The sequence below is a fragment of the Pelodiscus sinensis genome, chromosome 30 (genome assembly GCF_052426305.1).
Source record: "Pelodiscus sinensis isolate ZL-2025 chromosome 30, ASM5242630v1, whole genome shotgun sequence".
Classification (NCBI taxonomy): domain Eukaryota; kingdom Metazoa; phylum Chordata; order Testudines; family Trionychidae; genus Pelodiscus; species Pelodiscus sinensis.
This window is the reverse complement of record NC_143081.1, coordinates 5,867,083-5,888,182: the sequence shown is the minus strand read 5'-3', so window position 1 is coordinate 5,888,182 and position 21,100 is coordinate 5,867,083. Positions and strand designations below refer to the sequence as shown.

Genomic DNA, 21,100 nt, shown 5'->3' with positions numbered 1-21,100 from the left:
TGTACAAGTTATGCAAGATTGGGCAGCACTCCTGACTCTCCCCCACCCTCTTTGGCCTTATTTGCATGTGTCCATGAGTCCCCCAGAGCTGAGTCACACCTAGGCTTTGCGAGAGATCCAAGGACCGGATGAGGAGGAGAACCGGGGGCCAGGCCAAAGGGAAGCTCCTCACCCGGCTCTTACAAGTCCCAGGCCTGTTTGCTTGGTTGGTTTCTCTGCTGGAGCTCCCTGTAAAATATTCCCTCCTGGCCCAGCTCCCCCTCCCTCCTTCAGCTTTTAGCTACCAGGCAGTGACCGGAGTGACTGTCTGAACCAGCGTCTGTCACATCTGTCAGGGAGTCTGTACCCCCTGTCCAAGTCCAGTGCCACAGGCTACCATATTGCAATGAATGTTAGTTATTGCTCCCAGTGACCCTGTTTTTGTCCCACAGACACACCCCATGGCAAGGCAGGAACAAGGAAACCAAACATCTGTCACAGAATTTATCCTCCTGGGATTCGGGGATCTTCCTGGCCTGCAGGTTCCTCTCTTCTTGCTATTTCTCGTGATCTACCTGGTGACCATGGCTGGAAACATCATTGTCATAGTGTTGGTTGTGGCCGATCGACACCTCCACACCCCCATGTACTTCTTCCTGGGCAACTTGTCCTGCTTGGAGATCTGCTACAGCTCCACCGTCCTGCCCCAGCTGCTGGCCGGGCTCCTGACTGGGGACTGGACAATTTCCTTCACTGGGTGTCTCACACAATATTACTTCTTCAGTGCTCTGGCAGGCTCAGAATGCCTCCTCCTATCAGTGATGTCCTACGACCGGTATCTAGCCATATGCAACCCCCTGCACTACGCAGCTCGGATGAGTGGCAGGTTTTGCCTCCAGTTTGCCGTGGGATCTTGGATAGGCGGCTTGCTTTCTAGTTGTATAACCACAGTGTCAATAACCCAGTTAACCTTCTGTGGCCCCAACGGTATCGACCATTTCTTTTGTGACTTTATTCCCCTTGTAAAATGCTCCTGCAATGACCCTCTGCTGATGGACACGTTGGCATTCACAGTCTCCTTGATTTTCTTACTAGTCCCCTTCGTACTCACCTTGGGGTCCTACATCTGCATCCTCAGAACCATCCTCAGAATCCGCACTACGATTGGGAGGCAAAAGGCCTTTTCCACCTGCTCCTCCCACCTCATTGTGGTGAGCATTTACTATGGAGCTCTCATGATTGTCTACATGTTCCCAACCACCGACCTCCTGAGCGACTTCAAGAAAGTTCTCTCTGTCTCCTACACTGTCCTGACGCCCCTGGTGAATCCACTCATCTACGCCCTGAGAAACAGGGAGGTCCAAGAGGCCCTGTGCAAAGCTTGCAGAGAATTAAGAACATAAGAACTTCCACACTGGGTCAGACCAAATATCCATATAGCCCAGGATCCTCTCTGCCAACAGTGGCCAGTACAAGGTGCGCCAGAGGGAGAGTACCCAAGAGGTAATCCTCATTGATCCCTCCCCTCTCACCCATTTCCAGACAAACAGCGACTAGGGACACCATTCCTACCCATTCTGGCTAATAGACATTCATAGACCTAACCTCCATGAATCTCGCTAGCTCTTTTTGGAACCCTATTAAAGTCCTAGCCTTCACCACATCCTCTAGCAAGGAGTTCCAGAGGTTGACTGTGTGCTGAATGAAGAAAAACTTCCTTTTCTTTCTTTTAACCTGCTGCCTGTTGAATTCATTTGGTGACCCCTAATTCTTATATTTAGGGAATAAGTAAATATCTTTTCTTTATTTGCTTTTTCCACACTAGTCATGATTTTATAGACCTCTAGCATATCTCCCCTTAGTCTCCTCTCTTCTAAGATGAAAAGTCCTAGTCTTTTTAATCTCTTCTCACATGGGACCCATTCCAAACCCCTCCTCAGTTGTGTTGCCCTTTTCTTTACCTTTCCTAATGCCAATAGATCTTTCTTGAGATGAGGAGACTACATCTGTGTCCAGTACTCAGTTAAGGGTTCTAAGATTCTGGCCCATAGGGTTGCGTAGGTGAAATGGAATAGCTGCAGCAGGGGCTGGGTTAGGGAAACCCGAGGACACCTCCCGCTATTACTGTTCCGCACACACAGCGACACAGAACCTAGTAGAGATTCTACAAGAACCCAGCCTGCACCTCCGCCTTGCGCCGCCTGGGGGCAGCAGTGACCGTGCGGCAGTGTCCTTGCAATGAGCGATCTGCAGCCCGCAGACACCGCCCTGTATTGCTGCGCCAGATACACATGCTTCAAAGTAGGAATAAAATGCTCCGGAAAAGGGCGCTTTTTCCGGAGGATCGGGGCCAGTGTAGACGCTCTTTTCCGGCTTTTCTAAAAGCCGGAAAAAAGCGGCGGACATTTTTATTTAAATGCCGCAGGGGATATTTAAATCCCCCGCGGATTTCCCTATTACGACTAGTGAAATTAACATGCCCCTTCCGGAAAAGGGGCCAATGTAGACGTAGCCAGTGAGAGGGAACCTAGGAAAGCCTGGACTGAAACTAACCGCGCGGAGAACCGGTGTGGCGTTACCAGCCCCAGGTAGGAGCAGCCGCCAGCCCAGCGTCCCTGTGCCACGTGAGGTGTTCGCCTCGCTAGGCTGGGAGCGGGACCCATAGACTCGAACACTGGAACTGGAAGGGCCCTGCAAAGACCATCAAGTCCAGTCCCCTGCCCTCACGGCAGGACCAAGCACCGTCTAGATCCGCGGTGTCCAACGAATTCTTAACTTGCGACCTAGCCACACTCAAGCAGCCGAAGAGAGATTAGAGGTGAGCATGTTGCACACTACGGATCTAGGTACACTTAAAAGTAGACACTGTCCCCGAGGCTTTAGTGGGATTTGAACTCACAACTCTAGGCCTGACCCCTGAGCTGTTGATGTATCTAGGAGTTCCTTTATCATTTCTCCGACAAGTGACCGGAACGCCATTCCCCTGCCCAGAGCTGCAACCATAGGAGTGGCCACGTTGGGTCAGACCCGAGGTCCTTCTAGCCCACAGTCCTGTTTGCCGGCAGCGGCCAATGGCAGGTGCGTCAGGAGGAATGAACCCAAGAGGGAATTAGCAAGTGGCCCGCCCCGCTTGCCAGATACTTTGCAATCGACGGGCAGGGGCACGTCTCTGTGTCCGGGTCGGTGCCCGGGGAACGTTTCCTGCCAAATGTCGGTTCCAGGTGCGCTCGGGCGCCTGCAGAATTCCGGGGGAGCCGAGCCGGGCAGGGAACGGGGGAGGCTCCGTCCCATATCGGGCCTGGCTCCGGGATTGATTCCGCCCCTTGGTATCTAGGGGGCTCAGGGAGGCGGAGAACGCTGGATTTCCCCGAGTGAATTAGGCCTGGAATCTCAAAGGTGCCCGAGGGAGCCCGGCGCTGCCCCGCTGCCCCGTCCCACCACGTCCCCCGCGGAGATTTCAGTCCCAAGGGAGGAGGAACTAGTGATTTCAGGAGCAGAAATGTCACGTGGGTTGGAAAACGCTTCTGGCAGCAAAGCGCCGTCAGACACCGCCCTTCCCCGGGCTGATACCGCCCGGCGTGTGAGCCGGGGCCATTGCTCCCAGGGCCTGGCTGAGCAGACACTGACTGGGGGTTGAAGGGGGGGGAGCAGGGACAGTCCCAGACTCGCTGACCCCTCACTCCTAAAGACTGATCACTGATTCCTACCTGCGCCCGGACAAAACCCGCCTGAGGCTGCGGGGGAGAAATTCTCTGGCAGGGGGCGCTGGTGAGTCGCGGTCCGCACGGGGCAGGCGTTGGGGAGCGTCGCAGAGAAGGGGCCGGGGTAGAAATGTGGGTTCCCCAGTGAGGGGGAGTGTGACGGGGACAAAGCAGGTGCCTCGCTGCGGCTGAGCATCCCAGTCCGGGTGAGCGGCCAGAAATGGGCCAGCGGCTTGGGCCACTCACCGAGCGCAGCGGGAAGCGATCGGGGGGGAGTTACAGACACGGTGCGAACTGGGGCTCGCGTGTCCCAAGCGGCGTAAAGAGGGAAGAATCGCACTAAACCGCCCTGAGCCCCCAGGCCTGGAGCTGCAAATCCCGCCGAACCTGACCCGAGAGGGGAAATGTTCGCGCCTCCGGGCTCCCAACAAACACGGATCCGCCCCCCCGCTCCACCCCAGTGAGCCGAAACCCACTAACGCCTGGGAAAATATTTCCCTTCACCACAACGGATCCCCAGGAACCCCTAGACGTCAGTGACGTCATTTCTCGGTGTCTCCCCAGAGCTGTGAGAGCCCATCGGGAACCCCCGCGCTGTACCAGGCGCTGCACAAACACAGAGGGAGGGGGACGGAGACTCCTGCCGGAGACTCCATGGCAGTGGCTCGTTAAGAGAAGGCGTTTGTGTCTCTGATAAGGCGGGGAATATGCAAATGGCCGTGACCGCTGCCTGCTTATATCGGTGTCTCCCCTCGCCCTAGGCTGCACCCGGAGAGACACCCCGTAGCCCCGGTGTCTGTGCAGTTACCAGCCAGCTCCGCCCCCAGCAACGGGGAAAATGGAATTTTGGGTCTATTTAGGGTTCGTGGTGGCAGCTTTGCCAGGTATTTTCTAGCTAAACACTCTGCGGAGGCGGACGGAGATTTTGTGTTTGACGTTTTGATGTTCATATCGCCTCTTTGTTCCCAGGTGTCCGATCCCAGGTGCAGCTGGTGGAGTCCGGAGGGGATGTGAAGAAGCCCGGAGACTCTCTGCGCCTCTCCTGCAAAGCCTCCGGCTTCACCTTCAGCAGCTATGAAATGAACTGGGTCCGGCAGGCTCCCGGGAAGGGGTTGGAGTGGGTCGCTGTAATCAGCAGCGGCGGGGGTACTATATACTACCTTGATGCCGTGAAAGGCCGATTCACCATCTCCAGGGACAACTCCAACAACCTGCTGCACCTGCAAATGACCGGCCTGAAGCCCGAGGACACCGCCCGCTATTACTGTGCTAGACACAGTGTCATGAAACCTATTGACGCTCTTGCAAAAACCCAACCTGCAGAACCCGCTGCCACCACGCGGGGGCAGCAGAGACACAAACAAGCGGGCGCTGGGCACAGAGCGGAGCAGGCGCCTCCAGGCAAATAACCCACAAACCCCGCGGGGCTTTAACCCTTTCACTGCCCGGCCACGTGCCCTGGTTGTAGTTTAAGTCCCTCTGGGCCCGTGGAGCAGATCCGCCCCGCCCACCGAGTTGGAAAGGAAGCGATAGAAGACACAGCGGAGACGTCGGAGACACTGGATGTGTGTGGGCACTGAGGGGGATGGGCAGGTTTGGGTCGCCACTGTGCTGGAGACAGACAGTCCTGTGCCATGTTTCATTCAGGGCGCCCCGTTTAAACAGCAGCTCCCGGGGACCCAGAGAACAGACCCACTAGCCGCTGAGCTATTCACGTCTGTTCCGTGTCTTGGTGCCAATGAGGAATCCCTGCCCTTCCCCTCCGCCCGCCTTTGCCGCCAGCCGGTGAGTATCTGGGAGAAGGAAGCTAAGGGCTCCAGCCTGGGGCTCGGACACTTGGATTCGCTTTCTTGATCCGTCGCAGCCTCCCTGTGTGACCGCTGATAAGTCCGGCACAGCCAGAACTGTAGAGGTATCCGGCCACCCAGAGGGATTTTCGGCGGGATTTTCAGAATTTTCCAGGCGACTAACGCCCAGTGACTTACCTGGGAGCTGCACGTCCCTTTCGTGACCCTCCCTCGGCATCTGTCTGTGTTTCCCGGGGCCTGCAAAGCGCTGAGAGCCTGGCCCTGGCGGATTTCACACATGGAAGGAGCAGATTTTTCATTTCCATTGACCTGAAGTGGGAGTTAGCGGGGCTCCATCGCTCAGGCTCTTTGGCCCGGCCTGTTAGGTACCGCTCTGTGTGCTGAAGCACCTGTGTAAATCAGTCCCGTGAGCAACCTGGTGTGAAGTGGGGCTGAGAGCACTTCCTGCCTCACAAGGGTGCTGTGAGGGAGAACACTCTACAGAGATTAAGGTAGTGGGGCAATAGAATCACTCGGACAGCTGCTGTGGGATGCAATTCACAGCTGGATCTATAGCTTTGTAAAGAAAAATCACCCCCCTCAGCACTGTTCAGATGGTCCAGTCCGGGCTAGGGAGGGGGGAAGCCCTGTAGGCCTTTCTCACGGGTCCGTGCTGTGTCTTCTTACTTCTACTCCAGCGTCCACACTGGGCACTGGCTTCCATGCCACAGCTGGGGAGGGAATTGTGCATAAACTCTGGTCTATGGGGCTGGAGTGCATATCACTGTGGGTCCCGGCGGGGGCACTGACAGAGCGGTGTCCGCAGCGCTCAGCGAGTCGAGCAGCAGATAAAACTCGGTCTTGGCTTCATCCCCGGAGATGGTCGCTCGGGGTTGCAGGGCCTCTGTGCCCCAGGAAAAATGGACTCATCTGACCCATTGCAGCCCATGTGGCGAGACAGCTCCCGCGCCCACTTCCCCGAGGTCTGAGTGTCCCTGGTGAGAGTCCTGCAGGACAAAGTTGAACATCCCCGTCAAATCCCCTCCGGCGCCTTCTCCCTCCAAGGCCCCTTTGCACTAATCCCGGATCCAGTGACCGAGTCCTGCTGCCTTCCCTTTGTCGCCTTCTCCTGCGGTTTGTGCGAGCCCGGGTCACCCCCCCCCCCCCCATTGATTCCAAATCCTAATTCCCCGCCCGAACCGGGGGAGAGGCTGCCGGAGACACCGCGCTTGCCAGCCCGTGACTTGTAACCCTCCAGTAAGTGTCCCAGCCCCGAGCAACTCTGTGACCCGGCCCCTTGCAGGTACTGACCCCCTGGCCCGATGTCCGCACGGGCAGGGCCCCGGAGACCCCTCCCCACGACACAGCGAGGGAGGGTCTGACTCCGCCCTGAGCCCCGAGCCAGAAAATCAGTGTTAAGACAATGCGACCCCAACGGGTCTGCTCTCAGCAGCCCCTGGATGGGCGGGGCCAGGCAGGAGCCCGGGGAGGGACGGGAGCGTCTGGCGGAGGGTTCAGACGAGTCACAAACCTCGGCTTCAGAGCAGGGCTGATTCGCAGCCACCAAGGACAGCGCCACGTTATCGCTGCGCATGCGCATCCCGATCCCGAGGGCCCCGCCGTGTGTTACTGAGCAAGAGACGATCACAGGGCGGGGAAGCCAGGCCGGGCCCAGACAAATCCCGCCTGAGACTGCGGCGGGAGAAATTCTCTGCCAGGGGGCGCTAGTGAGTCACAGCCCGCAAGGAGCGCGGGAGGGGAGCGTCGGAGAGGAAGCGAAAGGGACAGGGATGTAGGTCCCCGGGCCCGGGGTACTGGCAGGCCAACAGCATTTCGACACCCACTTTACTCCTTCCCCCCAAGAGCTCCGTGTGTCAGACCCTGACCCCACCCTCCACTCCTCCCCGCTGGCTAGTTCTGCAATGTGAGATGTTCAGCATCACCTATTATTATTAAACAAGAATCCTTTTCTCTTTGTGGATCCCGTGACAGCGCGTTTCTCGTGACGCTTCTCTGCACTGTTGCTATTTCTCCTCAAGGCCCGGTGGAAGGTTCTGATTCACAGACCCTGGTAAGCCCTGTCCTGGACCAGCGTTCAGTGGAAAGGCTTTTGTACCCTCCAGTGACCTCTTCACCCAGCCCAGCCGTGACGAGGCGCGTGTGTCTGTCCACTCCCCCTTACACGCGCTGGGGAACCCGCATGCAAATACCTGCCCCAAGCTGCCGGGTGAAATACCAGCCCCTGCTTCTAGGAGCCTCAGTCTCTGTCCAGACACAGACCTGCCCGGCCCTGCCCGCTGCGGAGTTTCCCTCAGTGCCTGGGAACGAGAATGGAACCTCTGCTGCTTTTCCTCGCCCTGCTCGCCGCCCCCCGCTGTGAGTGTCCGTGGGGCAGAGGGGACCTAGGAACAGAGCCCGATTGGTTCGGGGGTTAATATTGTCTCTGCTTGTTTTCTCCTTTCCCAGGTGTCCTCTCCCAGGTGCAGCTGGTCCAGTCCGGCCCGGGGACGGAGAAGCCCGGAGAGACCCTCACCCTGAGCTGCGCTGTCTCGGGTGTCTCGGTCTCCATCCCTCACAGAACCTACGGCTGGGACTGGTTCCGCCAGCCTGTCGGAAAGGGGCTGGAGTGGGTGGGAGGGGTTTATGACGGGGCCACCGCCACTTATGCCGCAGAGTCTTTCCAAAGCCGGGTCACCTTGTCCGCAGACACCGCCCGGAACCAGCTCTCGCTGCAGCTTCGCGCTCTGACAGCTGCGGACACCGCCACCTATTACTGCGCCAGGAAAAGAGACACACAGCGCCAGGGCCTGGCACAAAAATGGGAAGCGGTTTCCACACGCACAACAAGCGCCCTTTGAAAGCTCCGGCTCGGCCTGGGCACAGAACCTATTTTACAGGGGGGAGTGAATACAGAGAAATTCCCAGGGGACAGGTGGGCCAAAGGCTTTTAGCCAGACAGGCCCGATTGGCCCTGGGACAGCGCAGTCCATGGGTCCCTGTCCCCTTCCCTCTTACCGAGCCGCAAACCTCCTCCCACCCAGAAAACCCCCGAGTGCCACCCCTCTGTCAGAGAACCCTCTGGTAGGTGACAGTCCCAACCCCCAATTGCTTCCCCATTCTCCTTCCCCTCCCTGCTACCCTCAGCCCACCTCTTCCCCCCTGCGGTCCTGTGCCCACCTCGGTTTCTTCCACTTCCCTCACCCCTCAGACAGCTCTGCCCCTCAGCTCTGCCCCTCCTTTCCCCTAGTCATCCCTGACAATCTCTGTCCCCCACTCCGCTCCTAGCCCAGTTCCTAACCCTCGACCACAGCTCCCCGCAATCCCGTGCCTGGCCTAGAACTCAGCCCCCTCCTTCTCTTCCCAGCCCGGCTTCCCGCATCCCCCTCACTCCAATGATTACAACGATGCAGGAAGCTGTGCCGAAGCCTTGGATTCCTTCCCCAATCTCATTTCTGTGATCACAGCCTCATTGGACACATGGCCCAGATGAGTCTTCTGTTTATACCTGGTTGCCTCCCCTTGGCGAAGGCTGTTTGACACACAGATGTCTAAGATAAGCCTTCCTCACCCTGAAGTTGGGGCTCTTTCCCTACCTGGCAACCCGTGGAACTCCTTGCCAGCGGATGTTGTGAAATCCAACACTATATCGGAGTTAAAAAAAAGAAGAACATGTTGTGGAAGAAAACAAGCCTTCACTCTGCTCTGTGTTAAGCAACAAGTAGCCAGAGGAAATTTATTTGAGCAATATTGCAAGGAAAGACAGCATAAGCGGATTTTCAAATACAAAACAATTAAACCCCAATATATATACCTTTCCGTTACATATAACGTCAAGCCCTGCTGTGGCCTTGTGAGTGTGTGTGAGAGAGAGAGCGGGAGCAGGGGATTCCATCTTCTTTCTGTTTGTTGCTTATGATCTGGATTCTCCCTGAGGCCTCACTTCTCGGTGTCTCTCCCCTCTCCAAGGTGTCCTCTCCGGGATCCAGCTGGTCCCGTCCGCCCCGGCAGTGGTGGCCCCTGGCGGGGACCTGACAATCACTTGTGCCGTATCCGAGGACTCCATCGCTAACCAAACCTGGTGGAACTGGGTGCGGGAGCTGCCCGGTCACGGGCTGCAATGGGTCGGGCGCGTCCATTTCTCCGGGGACACAAACTACGCGGCGGCCCTGAAATCCCGAGCGACCATCTCCAAGGATGACGCCAAGAACGAGTTTTATCTGCAGCTCCGCTCGCTGAGCGCTGGGGACACCGCCAAGTATTATTGCACCCGCTGGGACCCACCGTGATACGCGCCGCCACAAGATTCTCTCTTTTGAGAACACGACAAGGGCCAGACTGGGTCAGGCCAAAGGTCCCTCTAGCCCAGTGCCCTGTCTGCCCACAGTGGCCAGTTCGAGGTGCCCCAGAGGGAGTGAACAAAAACAAACCTGCCGGGACAGGCCGCTGGGGAGTTTCCCTCAGTGCACGAAAGCGACAATGCCATTTCTGTGGCTTTTCCTTTCCCCGTTCTCGGCCCCCGGCTGTGAGTGTGTGTTCGGGAGCAGGAGAACTGGGGTCAGAGCCAGAGATTCATGGGCTGGCTCATTTCTTCCATGGTCTTGTTTCCCTGTCCCCACTCCGCTCGCAGGTGCAGTTGGTCGAGTCAGGCCAGGCGCAGGGACGCCCGGAGAGACCCTGAGCCTGACCTGTGCTGTGACCGGGTCTCTATCCTCATGGAACTGGGTCCGGCAGCTCCCAAACCCCGGGACAGGGCTGGAGTGGGTAGCTTGGATATTCTGGAGCAAGTGGTTTGCCGCGTCTCTCCAAAGCCGGACCAGCGTCTCTGCCGAGATCGCCAAGAACCAGGTCTCCCTGCAACTGCAGACACCGCCCCCTGTTACTGCGCCAGACACAGGGACACAGAGCGCAGCGGGGCTGCTGCGAAAGGGGAGGCGCGTTGTCTGGAGTCACTGGGGCCCGGTCACACTCAGTCCGCATCAGAAGCGGGGAGACACTGGCCGAGGGGAATGAGGAGGGGAAGGGAAAGGAGGCGAATCAAGCTCCGCGGAGCCCAATCCCCTGTCTCGGAGCAGGGCCCCGCACGGAGGGTCTGACTGAGACGCTCCGCCCTGCGCATCGGGTCTGGCCCGGTCTCCCACAGAGCCCGGCTGAAACCAGCGTCGCTCAGACTGCGGGGCTGGCCCGGCAGGTGGCGCCAAAACGTGTCTCCCGGCGCCCTCTGCAGCACGTGCTGTTAGAACGCGGGGCGAGCGGCTTATTTACCAACCCGGGTAACCTGCCCGGATGATCTCGCTCGCTGATTGGTCGGGCCAGTTACCCACTCGCACCACGTGATACACGGACTGGCGGTGAGAACGTGACAGGCGCAGGCAGAGCAGGAAAAACTCTTCTGGGGCCGGGGCTGAGATTTCCCGGGAGCTCCTAGTCTCTGCGGGGAAGGCCAAAAATGCGGGGTTCAGAGAGACCGGACTGTGGCTGGAGGGAGGAGGGTGCGATGTAGAGGGGTGTCTTGCTGTCGCTAGGCTTGGGCTGTCCTTCCTGGTCCTGTCTGTGAGCACGCCCAGGAGGGGGCCAGACACTGGCTTGACCGGTTCTGGCTGCGGGGAGGGAAGGAGCTTGGGACAAAGGAAGTATGTGAGGGGGGAAGAGTTAGTCTGGGGCTGGAAACATGATGGAGACAGCCTAGGGAGGGGGGCTTGGAGACTAGGGGCTCAGGCACCTGCCTTAATAGGTCTGGGGCATCTTAGCCCCGCTCCTATCGCCACATCACGTCTGTGCTGTGCTGTATTCTGGAAAATCAATAAACCCCTTTCTATTCCGCTGGCTGATGGAGCCTGTTCTCGCTGCTATGGGGGTGCAGGATGGGGGAACCCCAACCGCGTTGTCTCAGAAGGTGTGTGAGGGAGGGGCTGAGTTCTCCGACTGGGGGTGCACGCTCTGCACTGAGGTTGGGGTGATATTTCTAATGTGCAGACGGGGCTCCAGGTTGGGGTCAAGCGGTTTGCGTTGCGAGAGGGGTCTTAGGGCTGGGATAGGGTGCTGAGGTGCGAGGTGGTTCCCGAGACAGCTCCATAAGTCCCAGCCAATGGGAGCTTTGGGGGCGGAGCCTGCAGGTGAGGGCAGAGAGGGGACAGAGTTATCCTGGCGCTCGGGTCGTGCGGCTCCAGGCTTGCAGCGCGCTCTAGGGGTTAGTGGCTGCAGCCCAGAGCCCCAGCATAAGGGCCGCCTGCAAAAAGATCTGCAGTTTTGTTGGCCAGGAAATGTCTCTTCTCCCCACCCCACCGCACCCCCAGGGTTCTGGGCTGACGCCACTGAAGCGCCTTTCTTAATCTGGACCTGGGCAATATACATTATTATATTCAATATCAATATTTTTCTCTATATATACATGTCCCGTCTCTCAGAAGACTGGCTCGCTGGGGCAGTTCTGATCGCTAATTTGCCTCCTGAAACCTTGAGCGTTGTTACAGGTGCGAGCCCTGCAGGAAAAGGTTTAACGCCCCTGGCAAAAGCTCCACCCACACCAGTGTGTGTCCCAGCCCCGCTCCTGACCTGCCACAATCCCAGGCCTCCTTTGGCTACAGCCCAGAACTTTCCAGCCTCACCGCGCCCCTCCCTCCCGCTGTTCGCTGCTGTGACGGGCAAATCCAGCCTGGCTCGCTCTGCCCGTCGCACTGGGCGGCCTGTCTGCTGGAAAGACCCTCCCCCCTCGAGCCTCCTTTGCACAAATCCCCGCTCCAGTGACCGACTCCTGCTGCTTCCCCTTTGCCGCCTTCCCCGGCGGTTTATGAGAACCCGGGTCACCCCCCTGGACTGATTCCAAATCCTCATTCCCCGCCCGCACCTGGGGACAGGCTGCCGGAGACACCGCGCTCGCCAGCCCTTGACTTGTAACCCTCCGGTGAGTGTCCCAGCGCCGAGCCACCCAGTGACCCGACCCCCCCTCGTCAGGCACTGAGCCCCTGACGCCATGAGCACACGGGCAGGGTCCCGGACTCACTCCCCACGACGGGATAATTAGTTGACATTCGGGCCCTAAATTCAATACCGCGGAACTCCCGGCAATTGCTTCTCTCCCCTTTAACCCAGCGTCCCGGAGCTGGCGCTGCTCTGACACAGCGGGGGAGGGTCTGACTCCGCCCTGAGCCAGAAATTCAGAGTTAAGGGAAGGAGGTTGGGTCCGTTATAAGCAGCGGGGGATGCAAATAGGGGAGAGAGGTTCCTGTTTAAATCTGTGCCTCTCTCTGCCCAGGCTGCACCCGCAGGGACAATCCGCAGCCCCTGGGTCTGGGCAGTGACCGGCTACTCCCCGCAGAACTTTGCCCATCAGCACCGAGGACAATGAATCTTTTGCTCCTAGTAACTTTGGCTGTGGCGGCGTTGGAAGGTATTTTCTTCCTCTGAATAACGGCAGAGGTGGGAGCATATTACATTCTCCTTGTGTGATACAAATACTGATAACCGGTCTGTGTTCCCAGGGGCCCGCTCCCAGGTGCAGCTGGTGGAGTCCGGAGGGGATGTGAAGAAGCCCGGAGACTCTCTGCGCCTCTCCTGCAAAGCCTCCGGCTTCACCTTCGCAGACTACGGGATGAGCTGGGTCCGGCAGGCTCCCGGGAAAGGACTGGACTGGGTCGCCTACATTAGTGGCCCCAGTGGATCAAATATATATTATTCCCAGGCCGTCCAAGGGCGATTCACCATCTCCAGGAACAACGCCAACAGCCCGCTGAGCCTGCAGATGACCGGCCTGAAGGCAGAAGACACGGGCCTGTATTACTGCGCGAGAGACACAGTGAGTGACAGCCCCGCCGGGCTGGGACAGAAACCCGCGTTGCCTGGCAGAGCCGTCGCTAAGTCACGGGCTGTTTCCTCTCAGGCAGCTGCAGGGGAAGCTCCGCTCCGCCCTGCGGGGGGAGACGTGTTCACACACATTTCCTCTGCGACTTGGGAGCTGCTCCGGGCGTTGAATCAGGCACCCCCGTTCTGTTCCACGGGCGTTGGATCAGGTGACTGGAGCGCAAAGTAAGCGCAGACTCCGGACAGCTCCAAATAAACACTGTTTGCCTTGGCAAATGTCTGTCCTAGCCTCTTCCAGCATGCATAGAACGCACGGCTCTCATCGCAGTGCCCTGCCCTGGGAAGAGGGAGAACGGTCTAATGGTTAGTGCATGAAATAGGCTCTCGGGTTCGATTCCTTACTCTTCTTAGGAGTTCCCCGCAGAAGGGGAGTAACAGCGCGCCGGAGGCTGGGGTGTAGCGAGCCTGCACCCGTAACAGCCTGTGAAGGGTGCGGATCCCGTAGCGGTAGGGATCAGATAAGGACCCGAGGCCAAAACTTCCGAATGGTGATTGTGAATTGCCTGGACATTTTGGGATGCACAAATGGAGACATTTTGAACAAAATGTTTAAAAACTGAGACTGAGAGTTGAAGTCCCAGATCCTACTGAATTTCGATGCCATTTGGGTTCTTAATTTCCGTGGGACGATTTGAAATGCCCACCAAAGCCACAGGAGAAGGGGTGTAATTTCTCTTCTCAGAAATGTCCTTCATTCCTAAGAAGTCGCCCCCAGCGCTTACATTTGGGGGAGAATTTCAAAGACTCTTCAGAGGGTTACATGTTTGTTAACTGAGTTTGAGCGACCAAATACCTCACGTGGCTTCACATTGTGCTGACCTGAACACAGTGGCTGGGACTAGGTCGCGTCCCAGGGACGGACCCCAGTTGTGGACTCAGCTCACACCCTGCCCCCTTTTATGTTCATTGTGGGGAACCTTTCCAGGGAAGTTCCTCTTTAAATACCAACCCCTGGCCCTAGGAACTCGGTCTCCCCCAGACACAGACCTGGCCGGGCCTGGCTGCTGAGCAGTTTGCGCCTTCATTGAAGATGAAGCTACTGCTGATTTTCATTTTAAGCTGGAGGCCCCTTCAAGTGCGTGGCTATTGGGCGTCTCTGCTGCACTGACTGCAGAAGAGGAGCTGTTCCAGGTAGCCTAAGGGAATGAGATGCCTCCGGGGGGCTGGAAATCTCCCCTCTCCAGCGGGGTGTCGGCCCGGTGGCTCCGTGGGCACGGCTCCTTCCCGGACACAGAGCCACCGCCCGGCCTTCCATGGGCCCTCTGCGCATGGAAGGGGGCTCCAGAGATCACCCCCCAACCCCTGAGAGTCACCAGCCCCTCCCTCCCTTGCGTGAGGAGACACAGTCACTGCAGGGAGCTGCTCGCTCCTCCAGGTCCGAAAGAGTCAGGAGGGTCCCAGCGCCCAGTGCCCTGCGCTACGAACATACACCCAGGCCAGGGCGGTCTGACTCCTACACCCGGGCCCTTGGGCACGTCACTCAGATCCCTGGCAGGAGCAGCGCGTGTCTTTTATGAGGCGGGGTATGCAAATGAGGGAGTCGGCGTCCTGTTTAAATCTGTCCCGCCTCTGCCCAGGCTGCACTCGCGGGGACAATCCGCAGCTCCCTGGGTCTGTGCGTTAACCACGCTGAGAACTTTCCCCTCCAGCACTAGCGACAATGGCACTTTGGCGCCTTCTGTGTTTCGTCGCAGCAGCTTTGGAAGGTATTTTCTGCCTCTGAGTCACTGGCCCAGTTGGCGGAATAGTGCGTTAGGGCTGATTTTATAGTAACATTAAAATCCGGTCTGTATTTGCAGGTGCCCGGTGCCAGGTGCAGCTGGTGGAGTCCGGAGGGGATGTGAAGAAGCCCGGAGACTCTCTGCGCCTCTCCTGCAAAGCCTCTGGCTTCACCTTCACTAGCTACAACATAGACTGGATCCGGCAGGCTCCCGGGAAGGGGCTGGAATGGGTCACTCATATAAACCCAAGTTTAGGTACCGCATACGCGGATTCCGTGAAAGGCCGATTCACCATCTCCAGGGACAATTCCCAGAGCACGGTTGTCACGTTGCTGAATTGGAGGGAAGCAGCCAGATCGCTGCTGCACCCCTAGGTGGGGGTGTTGGCCCCAGAAATTGGTGTGGGGGGAGCCATGTGGGGTATTGAATGGGAGATTATTGTTTGTTGATCTTATGTACGCTATTTATGTGAGTGTATAATGTCTGTGTGTGTAGGTAGGAATCTGTAATCTGTGTGGAAGCTGAATATTTCTGTGAATGTGGTTAAGCATGGCTATGGACAGGCTGAGTAGCAAAGCCCTGTGGAACAATGGCTCTCAATAGGCTATGGACACACCCAAAGAATGGGATTTGTCACCTGAGGGCAGCCAGCAGGAAATATAGAGATTGGCCTCTGACCAGGAGACTTGCTGCAGACTAGAAGAGGCCAGGAAGGAATATAAAGAGGCCATGCGGTCGATGCCATTTTGTTCTCAGCTCAGCACTTCATCCCAGAGGCAGCACTGCAGGGATCGAAGAGCCAGGAAGACCTGTGAACCCATCCTGATCGTAGGATGTGCAATAAGGACTTTTAACCAGCAGCTGCAACATCTCTGCTAGAGCCTGCATCGAGAACTAGGAGATTTGGTGCATGTAACGTACTGTACTTTAATAACCTTACTCTCAGGCTTTTCTTTCTTGTAATAATAAACCTTTAGATATAGATTCTAAAGGATTGGCCCAGCGTGATTTGTGGGTAAGGTCCAGAGGGTAAATTGACCAGGGATCTGTGGCTGGTTTCTTGGAACCGGACAGAACTTGTTCGGGGTAGGTGGGATTGGGTGCTAGGACCCCCCACCTGTGTATGAGGCCCGGGGCCATCTGGGGCACGGATATTGCTGGGGTGTCGGAGGGGTTTTGTTCGGGAGGCTTCAGGCAGGCTGCTGAAGTGCTCTGTGGGACTGGTTTGTGGCCTGTTTGGAGAGGTCGCCAGTCGGGGGTTGTAAGGAACCCCGGATTTGAGCAATTCGCCCTGAGCGCACACCCTAAGCTGTGCCCAGATACGGCCCGGTCTGTCACAACGGTGCAACTTCAAATGACCGGCCTGAAGCCCGAGGACACCGCCCGCTATCACTGTTCGAGAGACACAGCGACACGAAACCAGGCTGCGATCATGCAAAAACTCAGGCTTCGGAATTGCCGCCCCTCCGAGCTCTGGCAGGGGACCAGGCACCGGTGTGAATATCACAAAAACCTCCCGCCCGTGTTAACCCCTCCGTGCCCGGCCCTGACCGTCCTGCAGCTCGAGGACCTCGCCCGCTGTCGCGGCGCGGGACACAGGCAGTTCTCGGATCCGTCCTTGTCCATGTCTGATCGATTCTAGCGGCAAGGCCCTCCCGGCCTCCATTCTACAGCTGCTAGTGAGCCCGGCAAACTAACCCGCCAGCTAGAGCCCGGTCCAGGGCGGCTCCCAAGCGTGCTCCTGGCCAGTGAGTGTTTCCTGCCGGAATCGCTCTCGCTCCCTACCCACGAGGGACCGGCAGGGACAACCCTCAGCCCCCTGGCTCTGTGCAGCCACCAGAACTTTCCCCTCCCGCACCGCAGGGACAATGAGACTTCGGGCCGGTGACTCTTCCTCACGGCAGCTCGGCAGGGGGCCGGGGGGTTTCTCGGCAAATCCACCGCACAAGCAGGAGACTCGCTGAGTCGCTGCGGTGACGTCACCCGTTTTGTGATGTCCCCCCTGATTTCTGTCACTCCCCTCATCCTTCTCCCCGCCCCGCGCCCACAGACGTGCATTAGGTGGCCGAACTCTAACTGTGTGTCGCAGGGTTCCTAACTCCCCCGTGTTCCTTCCCAATACGAGCGAAAATCACAAGTGAGGTGGCATGTACCGTAAATACCTTCATGCAGCACAAGGGTCCTTCCTGCGCTTGCCTTTGCGGCTGAGAATTTTAGTGTGAAACTACAGAATGCCATTTACACACCCTGAATTCGGATTCCCAGGTACCTGAGGCAATTTCAACATTTTCACACACCCGCTGCTGAGCTGAGCTCCCTGTCCCCGCGGAAAACGCGTCCGAGACACAGATCCCCAGCTGTGGACACAGTTCACACCCCGTCATCCCTTATGGTCACTTTGGGAAACCTGCATGCAAATCCTTTCCCCGGAGCCCTTGGCCTCTGCTGGGTGGAGCCTCAGTCTCCCCCTAGGCAGAAAAATGCCGGGTCCTAAATTTGGGGGCCCGTTTGCACCTTCACTGGAGATGAACCTGCTACTGATTTTCCTCTTCTTGCTGGAGGCTTCTTCAGCTACGTGACTATTGTGGATCCCGGGTGATCCCTGCTGCACTGACTGCAGAAGAGAAGCTGTTCAAGCAGCCTAAGGGAATGAGATGCCCGGACTCGAAAGCAATTCTGTGGTTGTTGGGTGCCTCACTCTCTTAGGTGCAGTGTCAGGATGTTTGATCTTCACATGTTCCCGGCTCCCAGAGGACAGGGCCTGGCTCACTCCGTCATTTCCGTGTTTCTCTCCCAGGTGTCCTCTCCCAAGTGCAGCTGAAGGAAACGGGCCGGGAGCGGCGAAGCCTGGGGAGTCCCTGACACTCACTTGCACCATCTCGGAGACTCGGTTTCCAGCACCAGAGTCGCCTGCGACTGGGCCCGGCAGCCCGCGGCCGGATTGGCTGGGTGCTCATGATACCGGTCTGGTAGGTGGTTCACTGAGTATCCGAGCGCGCTGCAGAGCTGAGTGACCGTCTCACCGGATATCGCCAGGAACCAGGTCTCGCTGCAGCTCCGCTCGCTGACAGCTGCGGACACCGCCCCCTAGTGCTGCTCGGAGAGACACAGGGACACAGCGCCACTCCGGGACTGATAGAAAAGGGGAAGCGGTTTTGCCCCAGCGCGGTGGGGTTTTGGGTTCAGAGCAAGTTGTGAACCTGGGGGCGACTCTGGTCCTGTTCCCCCCCTGCCAGTACCCGTGTGTGTCCTGCCCAAGGCGCCATGGAGGGGAGGCATGTTAGTGACTCTAGCAGTCAGTCAGTGACTCTGTGCCCGGGGCGTTCTTTGGGCTTGTGACGGCGCGTTAGGGGTCCCCCGTCTCCTGCACCCCGAAATGGCACAAACAGACCGCACCAGCCGGTGGAATAGAGGAAGTTTATTGCCTCTCCAGGATACAGCACAGCACAGATGTAGTCTGGTCACAGAGCTGGGCTAGGATGCCTCAGGCGCTCTTGAGTTGGGGGGAGACTGGGCCCCTAAACTCCAGCTCCTCTCCCTAGGCTCTCCTCCATGCTCTCAGACAGAACTAACCAAATTCCCTTCCAGCCCTGCCCCCCAGCCAGGGCAGCATCCACCTTCCTTTGTTCCTCTCCATGGGAGGTGTCTGGCCACTGGTTTGCATAGTGACTCACCCTGTTTTGCTGGGTCGTGGTACCCACGGCAGCCAGTGGGGGTTCTCCCAGAGCCAGCAGCATAGAAACCAGCCTGGTACCCCCACTAAGTCACAGTTCTCCCCCCTCCGAGAGCGAACTGAGCAGGGTCACTCCGCTCGTGACCTAGGGAAGTTCGGGTCCTCTGCGTGGGAACCCGCCCTGGGGACATGGGTGCTCCCCTTGACTTGGGCCGGCCGTGGTGAGGCCCCACATGAATTGGCTTCCCTCTGTCCACTCGCCACCCCGCTCCGGGGAGACTGGCACAGGCCTGTCCTCAGGGGTCACACCCACCCTTCCGCTGGCCTTGATCTCTGGCCAGGGTCTCTCGGGCCGGGGCCATGAGGCCAGTGAGCCTTCTCTGGACAGCCAGGGCGGCTTCCATTCCCGATGCTCCATCCAGGGAGGACTTCCGCTCCCATAACTCTCTCAGCAAACACAGAGGGTCCTCTATCTGGGGTAGAGACCCCCAAGCCGCTTTCCTACTGTCTTGGGCCTTCCCGCCCCTCTGGCAGGAGTCACAGGACCGGCAGTACCGCTGCACGGCTGTAAAGATTCCCAGCCAATAGAAGTGCTGGAGCAGCCTCAACCGGGTGCTCCGGATCCCCCGGTGGCCCCCAACGGGGACATCGTGGGCCAAATACAGCAGCTTGAGGCGATACTTTCGGGGGACGACCAGCTGCCGCTGGACCCTCCATGCCCTCGCCTTCCTGGGGGGAAGCCATTCCCGGAACAGGAGTCCACGCCCCCGCAGGAATCTCTCCTGGCCACCTCTCCCCCGGGGCTGAGCTGCATGGAGGCCAGCCTGGTCCCTCAGCCTCTGCAAGGAGGGGTCTGCCTGCACCTCAGCCTGGAATTCAGCTGCTGAGGCAGGGATCGGGACCTGTCCCCCACCTCTGCCTAGGTCCGGAGTCCCAGCCTGGCTGGACCCCGTGTCCACTGGGATGGGACCCTGAGGATGCTGCCAGGAGTCCTTCCCTGGACCCACGTTGTCAGCCCCCCGCTGGCTCTGGCTCCGGGTAGTGACTAGAGCCCGCTGGGATTCATGGGGCCACTCCTCTAGGTCATTCCCCATCAGCACCTCGGTGGGCAAGTGCGGGTGCACCCCCACTTCCTTGAGGCCCTCCTTGGCCCCCCATTTCAGATGCACCCGGGCTACAGGCACCTTAAACGGGGACCCGTCTATGCCCTTCAGGGTCAGCTGCGTGTGGGGTAGTATCCGCTCTGGGGCCACTATGTCGGATCGGGTCAGAGTCACCTCCGCCCCCGTGTCCCAGAAGCCCGTCACCTTCCTACCATCCACCTCCAGGGGTATGAGGCACTCGCTCCGCAGGGGCCATCCTGCCCCCACCCGGTACACGGAGAAATCTGCCTCCCGAGGGTCAGACCTCCCAGGGGAGGTGCACTGAGCATCCTTCCCCTCTCTCTGAGCTGAGGTTTGCTTGCCAGCCTCTGCCTCTGGGGCAGCCTGCCCTTCCTCCCGCCCCAGCCAGTTAACCCTGGAAAGTCCCTGGTCCTGGGACCTGGTGCACTGAGCCCTCTTGTGGCCTTTTTGCCCACAGCGATGGCAAGTTAGGCTTTGGGCTGTCTCTGTCCAGGGCCTGGCTGGTTCTCTGGGGCACAGACGACCTGTTCCTTGGTCTCGCCCCGTAGTTGACTCCCTCCGTCGCTCAGCCGAGATCCGGTCTCTGCGCGGTTCCCTTTCTCTCCGGGACTCCGGTTCACACCCGGACCGGCTCTCCGTGAACTCATCCGCCAGTCTCCCAGCCTCCTGGGGGTTCTCTGGTCTCCGGTCCTTGAGCCACAGCCTCAGTTTGGGTGGGCACGCTTCATAGAACTGCTCCATCTTGACCAGCTTGAGCAGCTCCTCTGCGGTCTGGGCTCCGACTCCAGACACCCACTTGCGGCCGTATTGCGTCAGGCGGGAGGCCAGGTCCACATAGGTCTCCCGTGGCCCTTTCTGTACCCCCCGGAACTTCTTCATGTACATCTCGGGGGTCAGCCCGAACTTGTGCAGCAGGGCCTCCTTGACTCGGTTGTAATCCCCTGGCTGTAGGTCCTCCAGCTGACTGAGCACTCCGGCCGCCTCCTGGCTCAGTGCGGGGATGAGCTCCTGCAGCCAGTCAGCTGGGGGAACCCGTTGCAGTCCACAGGCCCTCTCAAAGGAGCTGAGGAACCCGTCTATGTCACCCATGTCCTTCAATTGGGCCACCACGAGCCTCTCCAAGCGTCTGGCAGTCCTGGGACCCTGGGGCCCATCCACACTTGGTGCAGCCAGTGCCCCGCCGGTTCTCCGCTCTGCCATGGCCAGCTCATGCTGCCGCTGCCTCTCTCGATCTTGGCGCTCCTTCTCTCGGTCCTGG

General features: G+C 58.5%; 2 protein-coding genes across 2 annotated transcripts in view; one reads left to right on the top strand and one right to left on the bottom strand.

The window, feature by feature from the left end:
- LOC149521034 (leukocyte immunoglobulin-like receptor subfamily A member 3) overlaps nt 1–21,100 on the bottom strand; it is a 1,043,054-nt gene that overhangs the window by 209,049 nt on the left and 812,905 nt on the right. The gene's annotated exons all lie outside the window — the stretch shown is intronic.
- Nucleotides 441–1,382, top strand: LOC142821114 (olfactory receptor 10A7-like). The gene has a single exon (XM_075911917.1). It carries the CDS (start codon nt 441–443, stop codon nt 1,380–1,382), a length of 942 nt encoding a protein of 313 aa, XP_075768032.1.